We start from the raw sequence: 16,851 nt of genomic DNA on the forward strand, positions 1-16,851 counted from the left end.
TAGTGATGGGGTAGAACTCGCCTCCATGCAGGTGGCAAGGCTCTCCCATTGGAACTACAGCTCAGCTTTTATTGTTAATGTCTTGCTCCTGAGACAATTTTCTCCAGGTAGACTAGGCTGGCCCTGAACGTGTGACTGTCTTCACCAGTGCTGGGACTATAGGTGTGCACCACCACACCTCTTCTAAAATATGTTGTGGTTATTTATGTTTATCAGATTAAGCTATCCCATAACTTTACAAGCAATATAAAATTTTTCTTGTTATTTTAGACAATTGCTAGTGTAATTCAGAGTTGTATCTGGATGAGTAATGTTTAAGTTAATGAGAATGTAGCTTAGGCTTTCCAGGGTAACAGCCTACACCTGTGTGTGTTTGCATTTTAGTACCATATAGAAATTTAACTATTTTTTAAATTTATAAATAGGCATGTACTGTATTTTTGTTATTAGTCCTTTTCAAAATCTTTGTCTACTTTTGTGTTGTTTTAATGGGCAAGGATTAGTTTTAGCAAGAAAGAAGAACCAGGTTGATTTGAGGGTTGGGAAATGGAGAAGGACAGAGAGGATCACCTTAAATAGTTTAGAATTTAGCAGAGCACCCAAAGAACATAGATGAAGATGAGTGTGATAGTGTGCACCTGCAGTCCCAGCACTCGAGGCTTAAGTCAAATCAGAGTTACAGGCCAGCCTGGGCTACATATGACCTTGTTTCAGAACAAACATAGATTGACTTTCTCTTTACCCCCCTAATAAGAGAAACCATTTTAGCCGGGTGGTAGTGGCACTCGCCTTTAATCCCAGCACTTGGAAGGCAGAGGCAGATGAATCTCTGTGAGTTCAAGGCCAGCCTGGTCTACAGAGTGAGTTCCAGGACAGCCTCCAAAGCTACACAGAGAAACCCTGCCTCAAAAAACAAAACAAAAACAAAATCACAAAATATGTATATATGTGTGTATGTATGTGCTCAGTACACACAATCTGATTTGTCCTTATCCCCAAATATTTTAAATCCAGGGTTATAAAACCCACAGATACAAATAATTAATAGTTTAAATCACTGGGCATAGTGATACAGGCCTGTAATCTAGTACTTGTGTGGGAGAAGTTAGAGGGTCTCTGCAAATTCAAGACTAGCCTGGTCTACATATTGAGTTCCAGACTAGCTAGAGATACATAGCCTGTCTCAAAAAAATAAAATAAATAGAATTTACAGATTTAGGCTAGTTTATTTTCTTTAAAAATACAATGTTATGTTAACTTTTTTCCAGACTGTACAGTTTGTTCAAGGAATTTTTGTTGAAAAGTATGATCCTACGATAGAAGACTCTTATAGAAAGGTATGTCAATTTTTAAAAACCTTTTGACTTCAATACAAATGTACATACTTACTCTGTTTTGCAGCTATCAAATGTTTTATATGAAATAAGATAAAGAGAGGCTTTTTAGGTAGAAAATTTACTAGTTGTTGGCATCACTTGTCTACTACTCTCAAAGACTCACGAGCATTTACACACACACACACACACACACACACACACACACACACACCGCACCCACCCCCCCACACACACGTACGTACGTAGAACTTTATTTTATTCTGATCCCAGAATTGTAATTTGACTGTCACTTCAAGTGGCAGCCTGTATTCCCGGGCCTTATTCACAGGAAAGACTGGCCCAGCTCTCTCCTCTCTCTCTCCTCCTTTCAGCCTCCAGTGGGCACCCCACCATTGCTACTTAAAGCCTAGAGACTACCCCAGCAGAGAGCACACACAGGGCATGTTGATAAAACAGTGTGCTCCTGTGAGAGCTGTCTCTTCTTTTCTGTAGCATCTGGCCCTCCAATTGTAAAGCTGCTGTGTTTCCATCCTCCCCTCTGCCTACCACAAAACTGGAAACTGCTTCCTGCATCCAGCAGTGAAGCAGAAGCACTGCTTTCTTTCCCGGATCTAATTCTAAATAAATTTCATCCCTCGGAAATAGCAGAAGGAATAACAGGGACGTAGGCTTTATTTCCTAATTATGACACTGCTTCCTTGCCGCCAGAAATTGTGTCCACTGTGATGAGAAAAAGTGTCTAGGGGAAACAAAGACATACCCAAAGTACTATAGGAAAGCTGATAGGCAAAATCATGCAAACATTGTTGGAGCCATTGCTTTTCTGGTCAGTCTATTTTGAAGGCATTTCTGATCCAAAATTAAGTGTTGAGTATGTCACACTGACTGAATCTTAGTGACTTATCAGTACATGCAGTTGCACCTGACTAGAAATAGGGGGCTTTGAAACTCGATGAGTGTATTTGATACTTTTCAGTTGCTGTGATAAACACTATGAACAAGACAGCTTGTAGAAGGAAAAATACATTTAGTAGAGTCCATCCTGGCAGCAGGTGGCAGTCATAGCAGCAGGGGCAGAGAACAACTGGGAAGGGTCCATGACTTTGAAACTTCAAAGCTATCCTCAGGATCGTCCTGCTCCCACTCCAGACCTCCCAAGTGCTCGTTTGCCATAACCCATAGTTCCATTCTCATTAAAACCTCCCAAGTGCTCGTTTGCCATAACCCATAGTGCTATTCTCATTAAAACCTCCACAGTGACTTAACTAGCTTTAAGTATTGCTCCATAGTACCCTGTAAAGTTGCCATAACTTGTATCTGTTCTAATCTTAACTGTTGTGGATATTTTAAGGTAACATAGGTAAAAAAATAAAGTAATATTTTAACTTTTTCTTCAGCAAGTTGAAGTAGATGCACAACAGTGTATGCTTGAAATCTTGGATACTGCAGGAACGGTATGTAAATTATAATTACTTAAGGATATGCAGTGTGTGTGTATCAGTTCTTTCTTTCTTTCTTTCTTTCTTTTTTTTTTTTTCCTTGTTCCTTGGTTTTTCGAGACAGGGTTTCTCTGTATTGTTTTGAAGGCTGTCCTGGAACTTGCTATGTAGACCAGGCTGGCTTCGAACTCACAGAGATCTGCCTGCCTCTGCCTCCCCAGTGCTGGGATTTAAAGGTGTGTGGCACCAACACCCGGTGTGTATCAGTTCTTAAATGTACTTTCTAAATGCAGTGAATTGGTTATTGGAGTGGACAGTTTCATTGTCAATGGTTGTACTAGTCCTTTAAGACAGTATATTACATATTTTAGATAATGTTGACAATACTTGGATATACATTTATTCTTTGATGACTATGTGAAATGTTTTGGTTGGTAGTTGTCCTTTTTGAAGGTACTTTTAAGTAACTGTACCAACTCTGTTACTATAATGAAATACCTAAGGCCAGCTAACTTTACGAATGGAGATTTGGTTTGGTTTATTCTGGAGATATAAGGTCTAGGAGCTGAATCTGGTGGTGGCTGTTTCTGAGAGAGCCACCATACTCAGTCCTAACCGCTTCCCAAAGACCTTACCTCTTAAGTGCACAGAATTGTGTTTCTGCCCTCTGGATGCCTCAGAATGGGAGGTTAAATTTTGGAGCATGAATCCTTTGGGACTACCCAGTCTATATCCAAACCATAACAGTCAATTATGTTTGTAGGTATCTGAAAGTAAGAGAAAGATTTTGATTGTGCAGTAGACATCAGACAATGTTTGAAAACCCAAATTATGCCAGACACTTCTTCCCCACAGATGCCCACACGCTAGTGAAGAAGTGTAGAAAGATGGTAAGATACAGGTGTGAATGCACACATCCCCACAGAAATGCTTTATGATCTACTGTACCTTTGGAATAAGACTAGTGCTAAACACTTTATGATAGGTTCAAAAGTTGGTTTTAATGCTGGACTGTGGTTATGCACACCTTTACTCCCAACACTTGGGAGGTAGAGGCACCCTGGTCTACAAAGCAGCACAGATAAGGCTGTACAGAGAAACCCTCTCTCAGAAAAACATAAACAAAAAAAGTTGCCTTTAGAGACATAGTGTCTGTTCCAGTTGAGCATGTGTTGTATATAAAGCTGTGGCATCCTTTAAAGAACTTTTTTAACAATGTAATTTTCAAACAGTATCTTAGTCATTTTAAGAACTGTATTAAGCTGTTGTCTGATTTGGTATCACAACACATTCTTGTCTCTTAATCTTTCTACTGTAGGAACAATTTACAGCAATGAGAGATTTGTACATGAAGAATGGGCAGGGCTTTGCTTTGGTTTACTCCATCACTGCACAGTCCACGTTTAACGATTTACAAGATCTGAGAGAGCAGATTCTTCGGGTTAAAGACACTGATGATGTAAGCAGGCATCTGGTAGATGCCATCATTTTCTACGCTTCTGTAGCTGAGAATTTGTGAAGGTCTGGTTTTCTATCCATTGGATTAAAGAAATTTTTAAATTTCTTTTAAAAGCCTAGGTTCTTGTTTTCCTTGTTTGGATTTTTTTTCCCCTCCAAAAAGTACTTTAGAAGATGATTTTTAAATGGCCATTGGTGGTTTGGTAAAATAAGCATTACTTTCCCTAGACTGCTTTTTTAAATGTACAAATATGAGGTATATCCAAACATGATGCCATTAATAAATATGTTGACTTTTACGAAGTTGCTTTATTTCATCATATCATACAGAAAGTGAGAGGTTCCAGCTGAGACCATGAGAAGCTGAAGTTTCTGCTTTTGGGACCTCCTTAATTTCTCCTTTTTGTGTTGTGCAATTCATTAAATGTGTCAGAAACCAAAAAAAAAAAAAAAACTGTGAAGTTGATTCACATCCTTGAACATTTTAAAGTGTTGAAATCTGTTGGCTTTTCATGGTAACACCCATTGTACTTCCTTTTAAAAAGGTTGTTTTGATCACTGTCTTTTGTAGTATAATTTTCCCCTCTTTTGTAAGCAGTTTATAGCTTGGTCTTTACTGTTTGTAACTGTTTGTTTTTCCCCTCACAAATGTCTTTGCAGGTTCCAATGATTCTGGTTGGTAATAAATGTGACTTGGAAGATGAACGAGTTGTAGGGAAGGAACAAGGTCAAAACCTAGCAAGACAATGGAACAACTGTGCATTCTTAGAGTCCTCTGCAAAATCAAAAATAAATGTTAATGAGGTATGTCCGCGAGTATTGGGGAGCTTTTTATATTGAATATAACATTTTAAAATTAATGGGAAGGGGCTGGAGAGGTGGCTGAGCCTTTGAGAAAGCTTACTGTTACAGAGAACCCTGGTGCGGTTTCCAGCACCTACATGGCAACTATAAGTATCTGGAGCTCTTGTTCCTAGGACTCCAATGCCCTCTTCTGACTTCTGTGGACCTCTGCGTGCTCATGAGCTCACAAGGACGGACGGACACACACACGCAAATAATAAAATCCTAAAGAATGTTCAATTAATGGGACAGTACTGCAATAGAATGCCTAGTTAATATGTGCTCTTATAGGTGGAAAACAATCTTATTGAGTGTATGCATGTAAATAAGTAACAATATACTTTGTGGTGCTTATACAATGAAATTACTGTTAAAAGGAAAGTTGGGCAGAGGAGGGCCAGTGTGGGAAAACATTAAAATTTCACATGTAGAGTGAAGACATACACAGAGAGAGAGAGAGAGAGAGAGAGAGAGAGAGAGAGAGAGAGAGAGAGAGAGAGAGAGAGAGAGAGAATTTCACATGTAGAGTGAAGACATACACAGAGAGAGAGAGAGAGAGAGAGAGAGAGAGAGAGAGAGAGAGAGAGAGAGAGAGAGAGATCCTTCAACTATACTTACTTGGAAAAAGAACTTAGTACTTGTAAGAACACTGCAAAAGAATTTTGGCTTTCTGGGTTTTTCTTTTTAGCTGTAGGAATTGCCATAAGTTTTAGCTTCACTTTTTCATTTTTGAGTTTTGAGGTTTTTTTCCTCTTAAAACTAACAATCATAATAATTTACTTGCAGATCTTTTATGACCTAGTGCGGCAAATTAACAGAAAAACCCCAGTGCCTGGGAAGGCCCGCAAAAAGTCGTCATGTCAGCTGCTTTAATGCCCTGGGTGCATTGTAGCTCTGAGCCAGGTATGTGACGTTCCACTTACTGCTTGCTTTATGTCAAAGGCTGCCATAAAAGCAAGCAAATGGCCGGGTGGTGGTGGTGGTGGCAGCGGCGGTGGCGCACACCTTTAATCCCAGCACTCAGGAGGCAGAGGCAGGCGGATCTCTGTGAGTTTGAGGCCAGGCTGGACTGATAGCCTCCAAAACAATACAGAGAAACCCTGTCTCGTAAAAACCAAAAAAGAAAAAAAAAAAAAGCAAGCAAATGATGTCATGCCAGCTAGGCGTTGGTGGCACACGCCTTTAATCCCAGCACTCGGGAGGCAGAGGCAGGCGGATCTCTGTGAGTTCGAGGCCATCCTGGTCTACAAAGCGAGTTCCAGGACAGCCTCCAAAACAATACAGAGAAACCCTGTCTCGAAAAACCAAAAAAAGAAAGAAAGAAAAGAAAAAATGATGTCATGCCTTATAGTGTGATAATTCTGGAAAGTAAAACTATAGATTTCATTTAGTTATCATCAAAGGCAAGGTAAACTGAGATATAACCTGTGTGTTGTGGTCCCTCTGCTCACCCCAGCAGGGAGGACACTTCAAAACAAGCTTTTGAGGTAAGACTTAACAGGAACCTGGGCATTAAATAGGCACTCTGTATTTAACTCCAGAATAATGAGCAATTCCAAGCCAGAATTTCAGTAGATTACCTAGCTTCTGAGTCCATGGTTTCTGCCATGCTGTTACATGACCGGGGCCCCAAACTGGCATGAGAGTTTAGGGAAAGTCTGTCTGAATCAGAAGCATTGAGTTGAGAGGTACAAGGAATGGAACCAGGGTCCTCTGGAAGAGCAGCTAGGGCTCGTTGCCATTAAACTGCCTCTCCAGCCTCCAATTTCTTTCCCTTTTGAAAATTTGACAAGTAATAATGTCTTAACTGTCATTAATGCAATTATTAGAACATGAGCCTTTGTCTCGCTGTTTCCTTAAGTTCCTTGTACTGTTTCAGTATTTATTTCTTCCCCTTTCACAGGTCTGAAGAACTGTTGCCCAATTCAACAGTGCCAGCATTCCAACTTTGTTAAACCTACCAACATCTTAAACGGACTTTCCTGTGGTGGTTCCCTTAAGAGGCGGATGAAAGCTACTCTATCAGTTTGCACATTCTGATTACTGTCCAGTGTCACAAGAGATTTTTACTTATATAATAGTTCTAGAGAATGCAGCTGGTCAGACCAGAGGCTACATCCAGTATTACTGCTAAGAGACATTCTTCATCCACCAATGTTGTACATGTATGAAAACTGTGTACTGTATACTTTAACACACCCCATACTTTGTATTGGAGAGTACAGTAATGTAAATCCTAAAAGCACCACTATTTTAGCATAATAAAAGAAAGTCCAAAGAGCTCCTATATAGACTACTCCAGATAACTTCGCTTCTTTGATACTTATTGTAGCTTATTGTAATTTTTTTTAAATTCAAGGTCATTATCATTGTATTATACAAAATAAGCGCTTTGATTAACACAGCTATATAATTTTTTTAATTTTTCAAAAACCTGTGGAGACAGTGATCTTGTCTTTAAAATATGATAGCCCTTTCAGTATAATGTCTTAGATTAAAGACGTTGCCTTTAATATCTGTTGGGAAGGAAATGTCCAGACTTTTCAAATCTCCTTATTATATGTTTCCTTTTTTGTTTACATAGGGAACAATGTTTATAGTTGTGTGTACAGTGGGGGTCTACAACAAGAAGTGTATATTTTCAAACAATTTTTTAATGATTTAACAAGTTTTGTAAATCATTTCAGGCTTCTGCAGCTGTAGATTCTCACTGTGACCCCCTTGCTTGCTCATGCATACGTGTGTCTGCAATACCAAATATACAGGTTTAGTACCTTTGCCTGTTAGTGATTGTTTCCCATGTGTAACGTTTTGGTTGAGATGTTAAATGGTGAACGAGTACTGTGGATGTGAATGTGGGAAGTAATTTTAATCATGTGTAATTGGTCACAAGGCCTAATTGCAGTAACTTGCTCTTTTATTTAACAATGCCTTGTTGCTTTGTATGCATTAACGTTTGGGTGTAAAGATTGTGTATCCATCCAACAGGGAGCCACAGTATTTAAATTGACCAACCTGATGTTACAACAACTTTGAGGTGGCCAAATGTAACTAAAAGCCTTAATTAAAGTGGTGCAATTTTGTATAACTTAGCATCCGTAGTTCAATAAATTTGGATTGCCGTGCAAGGGCTTGCATTATAATTACTTGCCACTTGAATGTGTTTTGTGTAATGTTTTAACAGTGCTAGTAAATAAATATGGGTTTACCTTTTTAAATGTAATAGGTGTTATTTTACACAGTGTGATTTCATAATTTATAACATACAGGTAAACCAGACTTCTTAAACCCAATAATAATGAATGAAAGATGCCAGGATTTTGGTTTGGTTTGTGGTTTGTTTTTTTTTTTTCTTTTCTAGAATTTTTGACTGTCCACATAAAACCACCCTTTAACTTTTCCTTGAGGTAGAATGTTTTAAGTCAAGCAGTATTACTTAAAGCAAATGCTTTTGGCTAGTGTTCAGTAGCTTTTTGGGGTGGGAAGAGAAGAAGGACTCAGATACTTTGAGAACTGCGCTATGGATGTTTTTATGCAGAATGCAAATCTTTGGGGAACTGATCATGGAAGTTGGCAACATTTATGCTTAAACTATTAATAAGGTTGTAAAACTTTTTGATGTGGACTCATGTTACATTTCTTTTAGATAATAGTGTTTGTCTTATGTGTGCTACAGTTGAATTGTGTGTGTGACATTTGTAAAGAAGCTTGTACACTCTTTCATAATATTTACCAGCTGCTGGAGCAATCACTTAGTGGTACCTTCTAATTTGCAGGTGTGTGCCAACCCTCAACACATGCTGTTTGAAATGGGACAGTCTTACTCGTTATGTATTTAACTCACAAAGCTCCATTCAGTGGGAGACCTAAAGTAAATGTCCATGTAGCATTTTTTCTCTTGTAACCCAAGGTTCCATGCAAGCATTCTAGTATCGAAGCTACACCCCAACTCTCCCTCTGCTAAATGAGGGTGCTAGCAACATTCACAGGAGTTAATGCTCTTGCAGTCCTATAGGGCGGTTTTATCCAGCTGCTGAATTCTAGTAGGCCATTATTGTGTAGAGCTCGATTTCTCGTGCAGAAGTTGGCACTGCGTCTAAGGCAGGAAAGTAATATGTAGATGGCATGTTAAGAATAATATAAAGATAGAAAAGGTTGACAGTTCCTATTCATGTTCCCAAGAATAGTTGGGGAAACTGAACTCTAGTAGAAACCCATTTTATTCATGCACTTTTGTAAGAATGTCTTGCTTGTTTGCGTGTGTATGGATGTACATGGTGTGTTCCATGTGGAGGCCAGAGATTTGTGTCCAAAATCACTCCCCACCTTAATATATCAAGCCAAGATCTCTCCATTGAAACCAAAGTTCACAGGTTCTGCTAGTCTAGCTGGCTACCCTGTCTGGGTCCTGTCCCCTCCCTCCCTCCCTCCCTCCCTTCCATCCTCCCATCCTCCCATGCTCTGGGATTACCGTCAGCTGCCACAGCTGCATGGAAGTTCTGCACCACCTACTGAGCTCTCTTCAGTCCCTAAGCAGCTGTTTGTTTTTTACATAGTTTGGTTTGGTTGTGGTTTTTGTTGTTATTTTGGTTTTGGTTTTGGTTTTTCACTATATAAACATAAGTTGACATTAAAAATTCCATTGTGAAGTTAAGTTTTGCTTTCTTCCTTTAATCATCTCATCTTAGATGTAGATGGCAAACATGTCATCACTGTAAGTGTTGTTTTTAGCTACTATGTGTCTTCATTAAGTGTAAACTCCAAGGCCAAAGGTGTGGCTCAGTGTGTTTAACTAGCATGTACAAAGTAGGAATGTATTTTATAATTTAATATTCCCACTACCTTAATAATAATGATTTATGGGTCTGTCTCTCTTAAACTGCCAGCGTGCTTTTAACTTTGTGGTTTGTTACCATGTACTTATGATGGACCTGGTTTAGCCTTGTCTTCCTCACTGTTTTTGGTCGGTTAGGTCGGTTTTTGGCCTCTGCAGCATCTAAAGCATTTGTCTTCTCTGGGAACTACCCACCAATCTTTGAGGAGTTCTATGTGAGTAGTGTATCTACTTAAGTCAAAAGGTTACAGCAGTTTTTAAATAGAGAACAAAAAGCCTTTCATAGTTTGGTAGTATGTGTCCCCTGTGAATACTGATTTCAGAAGAAAAGACTATTACTGTCAAACTTGTACTGCGCTGTAGGTTTGGGGAAGAAACGATGAGGTAAATCTGGTGTCTGCTGACAAGTTTAGTAAGTTACTCATCAGTGGGAAGAACTAGTCAAATCCACCACCAAATGGAAGGTTCGGAGTTGAGCATGCAGCAGAGAAAGCAGCTGCGCCAGGGACAGCAACAAACTTGATAGCTGTGTGAAGAAAACCCAGGAGCAAGTAATAGTTGAGGTAGAGGGAACCCTGAAGTGACTTGGGAATATTACCCTGGTAAGAGTTGACTGGAGAATTGGTTAGCCATTAACCAATTGGGTCTAATGCTGTGAACCTTTAATACAGTTCCTCGTGTTCTGGCGAACCCCATAAAGTTATTTTCATTGCTACTTCAGAACTGTAATTTTACTACTGTTGTGTATACTGATAGTTTTGGAGATAGAGGTTCCCCACCCACAGGTTGAGAACCGCTGGAATGGCTTAGGTGTCAAGACTACTAAGTGTGGGTGCAGTTTATTTCCATAAGAACTAAGCATGAAAGCCTTGTATAAGCAACTTTGGATGGAAAGGACTAGATCACAAGAGTAGATTTCCTGGGCAGAGGAGGTGGCAATCTAGATTGTCATTTCTCACCTTACACCATTTTTGCTCCCATATACTTCCTGGTGGGGAATTGACTTAATCCAAGGAAATGATGGGGTGGTTTTGGAAATGCCATCCTCTTTCAAAGTACTGGCCGAGTGATCCTGGGCTGGTGTTAGCAAGCATCCAGGTTGAGCTGTGTCACAGCTGCCAGTACGAGCCACCAGATGTGACATTTCAGTATTCTTCCACAGCCTTCCCAGTATGGCTCAGACCTTTTCTCTTGTCCTTAAATGGTATTTTGCCAGAAATGTTTGAGATAGATTACTAACTGGGTTTCCATAATGAACTACTCTATTTGTCTGATTCTCTGGGGGAAATATACCTGTGGCCTAAACATTAGGGATGTTCTAACAGATGTGACTAAACCAGAGAAGTGCACTCTCGGATTCCCAGGGCTGCACACTTGTTAGAGCTGCCAGAAGAGAGCGCATTCTTGGGCATTTAAAGATATCTGTGATGGCATCCAGACTCCATCCAAATAATCCAAGGTAATTTACCAAACTTGGAGTTGCACCTGCAGGTGCTCTTTTTTTCAGTTGAAGGTAACATGAAAGGTTTGTGATTTGGGATGCCAGCATATGCTTTGGGGGCCTCAGGCAGCCTTCCTGGATTTAAACCTCTCAGCGGGTGTCCTGAGCAGTACTAGGGTTAGGTGAGATGTTCATGAGTCACCACCCATCAGACATTAGATCCACAGAGCTTCAGAGCCTGAGTGGTGGTGTTTATTTGCAGGATTTTAACTCTACCCTGGCCTGCTGCCTGGGTAGGGGGCTTTCAATCTTAAGAAATGAGATAAACTGGGTATGATAACACATGCCTAAAATCTTAGTGCTCAGGGCAGGGAGACACCAGCCTTGACTACATCAAAACCTTCCCCAAAGAGAAAGGGAGTTATAGGTCAGGCTCCATGGTAAAGCTTTTGTCCAAGACAATAGGATTGTTCCTCAGTAAGTTCTCTAAAAGGGGCATTGTAAGGGAGTAGTGGAAGAATGAAATGATCTCAGCTTTGGGCTCTTTCCTCCTCAAGTTTTCAACCCACTCTGATTCTTAGGAATTTTTTTTTTTTTACTTTTTGTCATACATACCATGCATCTTAATCCCATCCATTTCCACATCCCTTCATATCCACCCTCTGCAAGTCCCCCCATAAAATAAATAAAACTTAAGAGAAAAGAAAAATCAATCTCAGGCTGGAGAGATGGCTCAGTGGTTAAGAGCACTGACTGTTCTTTCGGGGCTCCTGAGTTCAATTCCCAGCAACCACATGGTGGCTCACAACCACCTTGAGTGAGATCTGGTGACCTCTGCTGGCATGCAGGCAGAAGACTGTATACATAATAAATAAAAAAAATATTTTTTAAAAAAAAGAAAAATCTCATGGAAGCTGTAGTGTGGCACAGTGAGTTACACAGTATACCGTTTTGTCCATATGTCTTTACTTGGAAGAGTTCATTGCAAAGAGTCGCTGGTCTGTTCACGGTCTCTGGTTTCTGCTACACTACCAGTGCTGGGCCCTCACTGGACCCCTATTGGTAATCCTGCTGTTGTCCTGTGTTGTGGAGAACCTGCAGCTTTGGGTCTGCAGGACTGGTCCCTTCATGTGCTCCAGCAGATCACAGATGGGGTGGGTGTTGGGGTGAGCCAACGTGTAACCCTGACTCTGGGCCTGGGTAGTTGAGGGTTGGTCAGCCCACCAGCTCTCCCTCATCACCACCAGAGTGAGCACTCCTACATTGACCTGGTGAGTTCACCCCTTGCAAGGGATGGTGCAAGGGCCAGCTCTCCCTGCCTCAGGTGTTGGGGTGCGGGGCAGGGTTCTCTTTTAATCTCTATCCCATGCCTGACTTAAAGGCATAACTTTAACTCCATCTCTTCTGGCCAGTGCCAGGGTTTTCACCTACCCTGCACTGTAATTTTCTCTTAAACTAATAAAATTGCCCTTGAGCTGGGGGAAAAAATGAAATGACCTCATCTGGTGGCTTATATGTAGTTCATTAATAAAGCACTTTCCTAGCATGTGTGAGCCTTTGGGTTTGATTCCTAACACCGTGAACATTTGAACAAGTTCTAATTCAACCCATTGATGGGGGAGCATGTACATCCAACATTAGGGCTGGGCTAGGGTGTCTGCTTTTATACTCATACCTGGAATGAACTTTGATCCTCCAGGTAGTGGTATGTATCCCCAAAAGTTTGTCTTACACATTACCAGCTATCACATAACCTTTTTGCTTCTTTGATGAATATCCAAGTCTTGGGTTTAATGAAATCTGAACTGGAGTCAGATGTGTTGGGGCACACCTTTAATCCCAGCACTGCAGGGGCAGGCTGCTCTCATGGCTTGGAGGCTATCTTTAAAAAAGACCGAGAGACTTCAAGACTGTTAGTCACTAATCATATTTGGAGGACTTCTGAGGAGGAGGAAGTGGCACCCACCCACCGTGCCTTTCCCCAGTCTGAACCAGCACAGGATAGTCTAACCAGGGCACCCAGACAGGATGTGGCTAATGACAGGTGCAGACTTCTGGGCTCGATTGCCCTAGGCCCTTGTTGAAGAGAAAATAAAGCACTGGTCTCAGGATGTCATTCAAACAGCAGATACAATACAGCAAGCATGTCAGCCTTGGAAAGTTGACATTTTCAGGGCCACCCTCTCCACCTGTGTAGTGTAATGTTTTACTCTCTCGTCTTTTCGAGGGGGCCACCACCCAGCTCCTAAATAAACCACACAGGGAGGCTCATTCTTAGTTACAAATGTCCAGCTTTTCTTATGGTAAATTACCCCATCTACCTTTTCCCTCTGGGCTTTTATCTTTCTTCCTTTCCTTCTTACTCTGTGGCTCGCTGGGTGGTTGGCCCTCTTCTTGTTCTCTTGCTGCTGCTCTTTCTCCTGTTATCCTCTCTGCCTGCCAGCCCTGCCTATCCTTGCTCCTGCCTCACTATTGGCCGTTCAGGTTTTAATATTAGGACCACTAGGTGTTTTAAACAGGCAAAGAATCACAGCTTCACAGAGTTAATGCAGCATGAACAAAAGTCACACCTTAAAGTAATATTCTACCACACACATGTGCATGCACACCACAAATAAATCTCTTTTGAAGGAATCAATCCTATCACTTATTCAGGCAGTGAGTGTTTGCTCTCCCCTTGCACCTCACTCCCAGTCCATCTCATCCAGCCTGTGCCTCTGAGGCCCAGTAATGGCTCTCCATCGAGATCCATTGAGTCTCCCAAGATGAGAAACCTTCCCCACAAGTGGGGTGTTTTACGATGCCCTTATCATGTAGCTCAGGCTAGCCTTGAACTTGTAACCATCCTGCCTCAGCTGAGTGCTGAGATAAGTCTGAGCCACCACTCTGGCTTCATCTGTGGGGGTTATTTTAGTTTTTTGTTTTCTTTTGTATATTTATCTTTGACAGGATCTCATACCCCTGGCTGGCCTGGAACTTGCTGTGTAGTCGAGGCTGACTTTAAACTCACAGAGATCTTCTTGCCTCTGCCTCTTGAACACTGGCATTAGAGGTGTCTGTCACCATGCCCAGCTTCACTGTATTCTTAAGAGCAGAGGTGAAGATCCTAGGTTCTGCGATTAGTACCAGAGGAGAGACACTCCTGGGACACGCCCCTGCCCATCAAACCAGGCAGAATGAAGGTGTAACACCGGAGACAAAGACAAGAAGAAAAACAAAACTGAATGTGACTATTATGCCAGCCAGACGTCTTCACAGAATTCAATCGAGACAGAATAAACGCTGTTCTAATTAAAGAAAAAGCCAAACTGTTTCCTTATCACCCAAAGAAATGTGGACAGGTGTTGTGTTTACAGGATGTCTGTGTCTGCGAAGAAGTATGTGAAGACAAGAACAAGGATGCTGAACTTGCAGAGATGGTTTGTGGTTTAGCTAGAGCATGTCCTGTGTAAACCGGGGATAACGATTTTAGTTTTCAGTTGCTTCTAAGAGCACTTCCACTACTGATGATGACTGCAGTGTCTGTAGAGAGGAGTCACGGCAGATGATTTACTTGTCTGGTGAAGCTTCGCACTGCCTTGAAAATGTCACCCTAAATACACCGATACACCGTCCTTAAGGCACTACAGGTGCAAGCACAGTGAAAAGGTACAGCTAGGGCTGTTACATGGAGAAACCCTGACTTGGGAAAAAAGACAGGAAAGGGAAAGAAAGGAACACTACTGCTAGGGTCCACAGCCACCATGGTAGTCATCTACCCAGACCTTGAACTCTAGGAGATCCAAGAGGACAGAGCTTCAAGGTGGAGGGCAATGTGGTCAGTAGGACAGAGAGCAATTGGTGGATGACTTGCTCATTAGTAGAAATGCTTCTGCTGAAGGTATTGGGGTTTCAGAAGCATAGGCCACACCAGGGCTAAACCTGTCACAAACTATTACAGGACAGGAGACCAACTTCACAAAGTAAGCCTATGAGGAGTGCATTGGAGGCTGCACAAATGCACTCTAAGCAAACTAGAAATATAGAAGCCAGAAAAAATTGTGTGAGTGTGTGTGTGTGTGTGTGTGTGTGTGTGTGTGTGTGATGTGAGTGATGTGTGGGTGAGTGGTGTGTGTGGTGTGTATGTATAGATGAATGTGCATGTGCAGTGTGTGTATGTATGTGTGTGTGTAACATGACTCAGGATGACACAGCTCTGCCGGGCGTTGGTGGCGCACGCCTTTAATCCCAGCACTTGGGAGGCAGAGGCAGGCAGATCTCTGTGAGTTCGAGGCCAGCCTTGTCTACAAGAGCTAGTTGCAGGACAGCCTCCAAAGCCACAGAGAAACCCTGTCTGGAAAAACCAAAAAAAAAAAAAAAAAGATGACACAGCTCTGGCTGGCCTATAAATTGCTAAATAACCCAACAGACTGGTCTCAAACTTTAGGTCATCCTTGATTATGGGCATGTTGCCAGCAAACTCAGATCTAATTGTGACATTCTGCCAATATTGATGTTATGGAGGCTTATTGTGACCAGTTGACGTTTGTTTTAGAAATGCCAAAGAACAAAATTTCAACATGAATATTAAAGATCTAATTGATTCTTATATCAGAGATGCATGAGTTGGGTGGCATCCTACACACAAAATGGGTAGGCTCAAAGCCCTACAGAGGCTTTGTAAACAGAAATGGGCTCAATGGGGCAAAAATAGAAAAGTAGATTGACTATTTCAGAGTTACTTTTGTTGCAGAGTTGCTTGGGTAGCCTGGCAACTTCGTACTGTCACCGTAAATCTCGTGGCCTGCTTTGTTTTGAAGATTTTCATTTTTTTATTTGTGCGTGTTTGTGTCTCTGTACTATCCATGGGTGTCTTCAAGACCAGAAGAGGATGTGAAATCTACTGAGGTTACAGGCAGTTATGAGTTCCCTGACAGGGGTGATGGGAACTGAACTTGGGTCCTCTGGAAGAGAAGCAAGTGCTCTTAACCACTGAGCCTGCTCTCCAGCCTCTGGTCTGTTGGTGTTTTGTTTGTTTGTTGTTTTTCATGATGGAGTTTCTCTGTGTAACAGCTCTGGCTGTCCTGGAACTTGATTTGTAGACTAGGTTCACCTCAAACTCACAAAGATCTGGCTGCCTCTGCTTCTCAGTTAATGGTGTGCGCCACCAGCCACCATCACCTGGTGTCTGGCTGGCTTTGAAATGCTGTGTGATTCTGTAGCCACTGCATGAATGACTTCTTTCTGGTTTGAACCAGTCTGTTGCAGTGTAATCACTTACCCCTACATACAGCACATCCCATCAATTGTAGTTAACATGTGTGATATTCACTAAAGTATTTAGGAGTGAGGTAGCCTTGTATTTGATTTCTGAGACTGTTGAGGAGAAAGTAAGGAGGATATAAGTCAGAAAAGTTCTGGTTCTATGTCTGGGCCTGGCTGCTTCCTGGTTTTTGCCTCCAGAGGAGCCGTGTTTCCCCAAACCTTTCCTACATTTTTTGTTGTTGTTTGCTTGTTTAT

General features: G+C 41.5%; 1 protein-coding gene across 2 annotated transcripts in view; it reads left to right on the forward strand.

The window, feature by feature from the left end:
- Rap1b (RAP1B, member of RAS oncogene family) overlaps nt 1-8,295 on the forward strand; it is a 31,118-nt gene extending 22,823 nt beyond the window's left edge. For both annotated transcript variants that reach the window (XM_005081499.4, XM_005081500.4), the window contains exons 3-8: nt 1,269-1,337; nt 2,735-2,791; nt 4,095-4,235; nt 4,895-5,038; nt 5,864-5,980; nt 6,981-8,295. In XM_005081499.4, the coding sequence (XP_005081556.1) occupies nt 1,269-1,337; nt 2,735-2,791; nt 4,095-4,235; nt 4,895-5,038; nt 5,864-5,950 (498 nt within the window). In that variant the 3' untranslated portion in view covers nt 5,951-5,980; nt 6,981-8,295. The remainder of the gene's footprint in view (nt 1-1,268; nt 1,338-2,734; nt 2,792-4,094; nt 4,236-4,894; nt 5,039-5,863; nt 5,981-6,980) is intronic.
- Nucleotides 8,296-16,851: the final 8,556 nt, after the last annotated feature.

This window comes from Mesocricetus auratus, unplaced genomic scaffold (assembly GCF_017639785.1).
Source record: "Mesocricetus auratus isolate SY011 unplaced genomic scaffold, BCM_Maur_2.0 Super-Scaffold_100011, whole genome shotgun sequence".
NCBI lineage: Eukaryota > Metazoa > Chordata > Mammalia > Rodentia > Cricetidae > Mesocricetus > Mesocricetus auratus.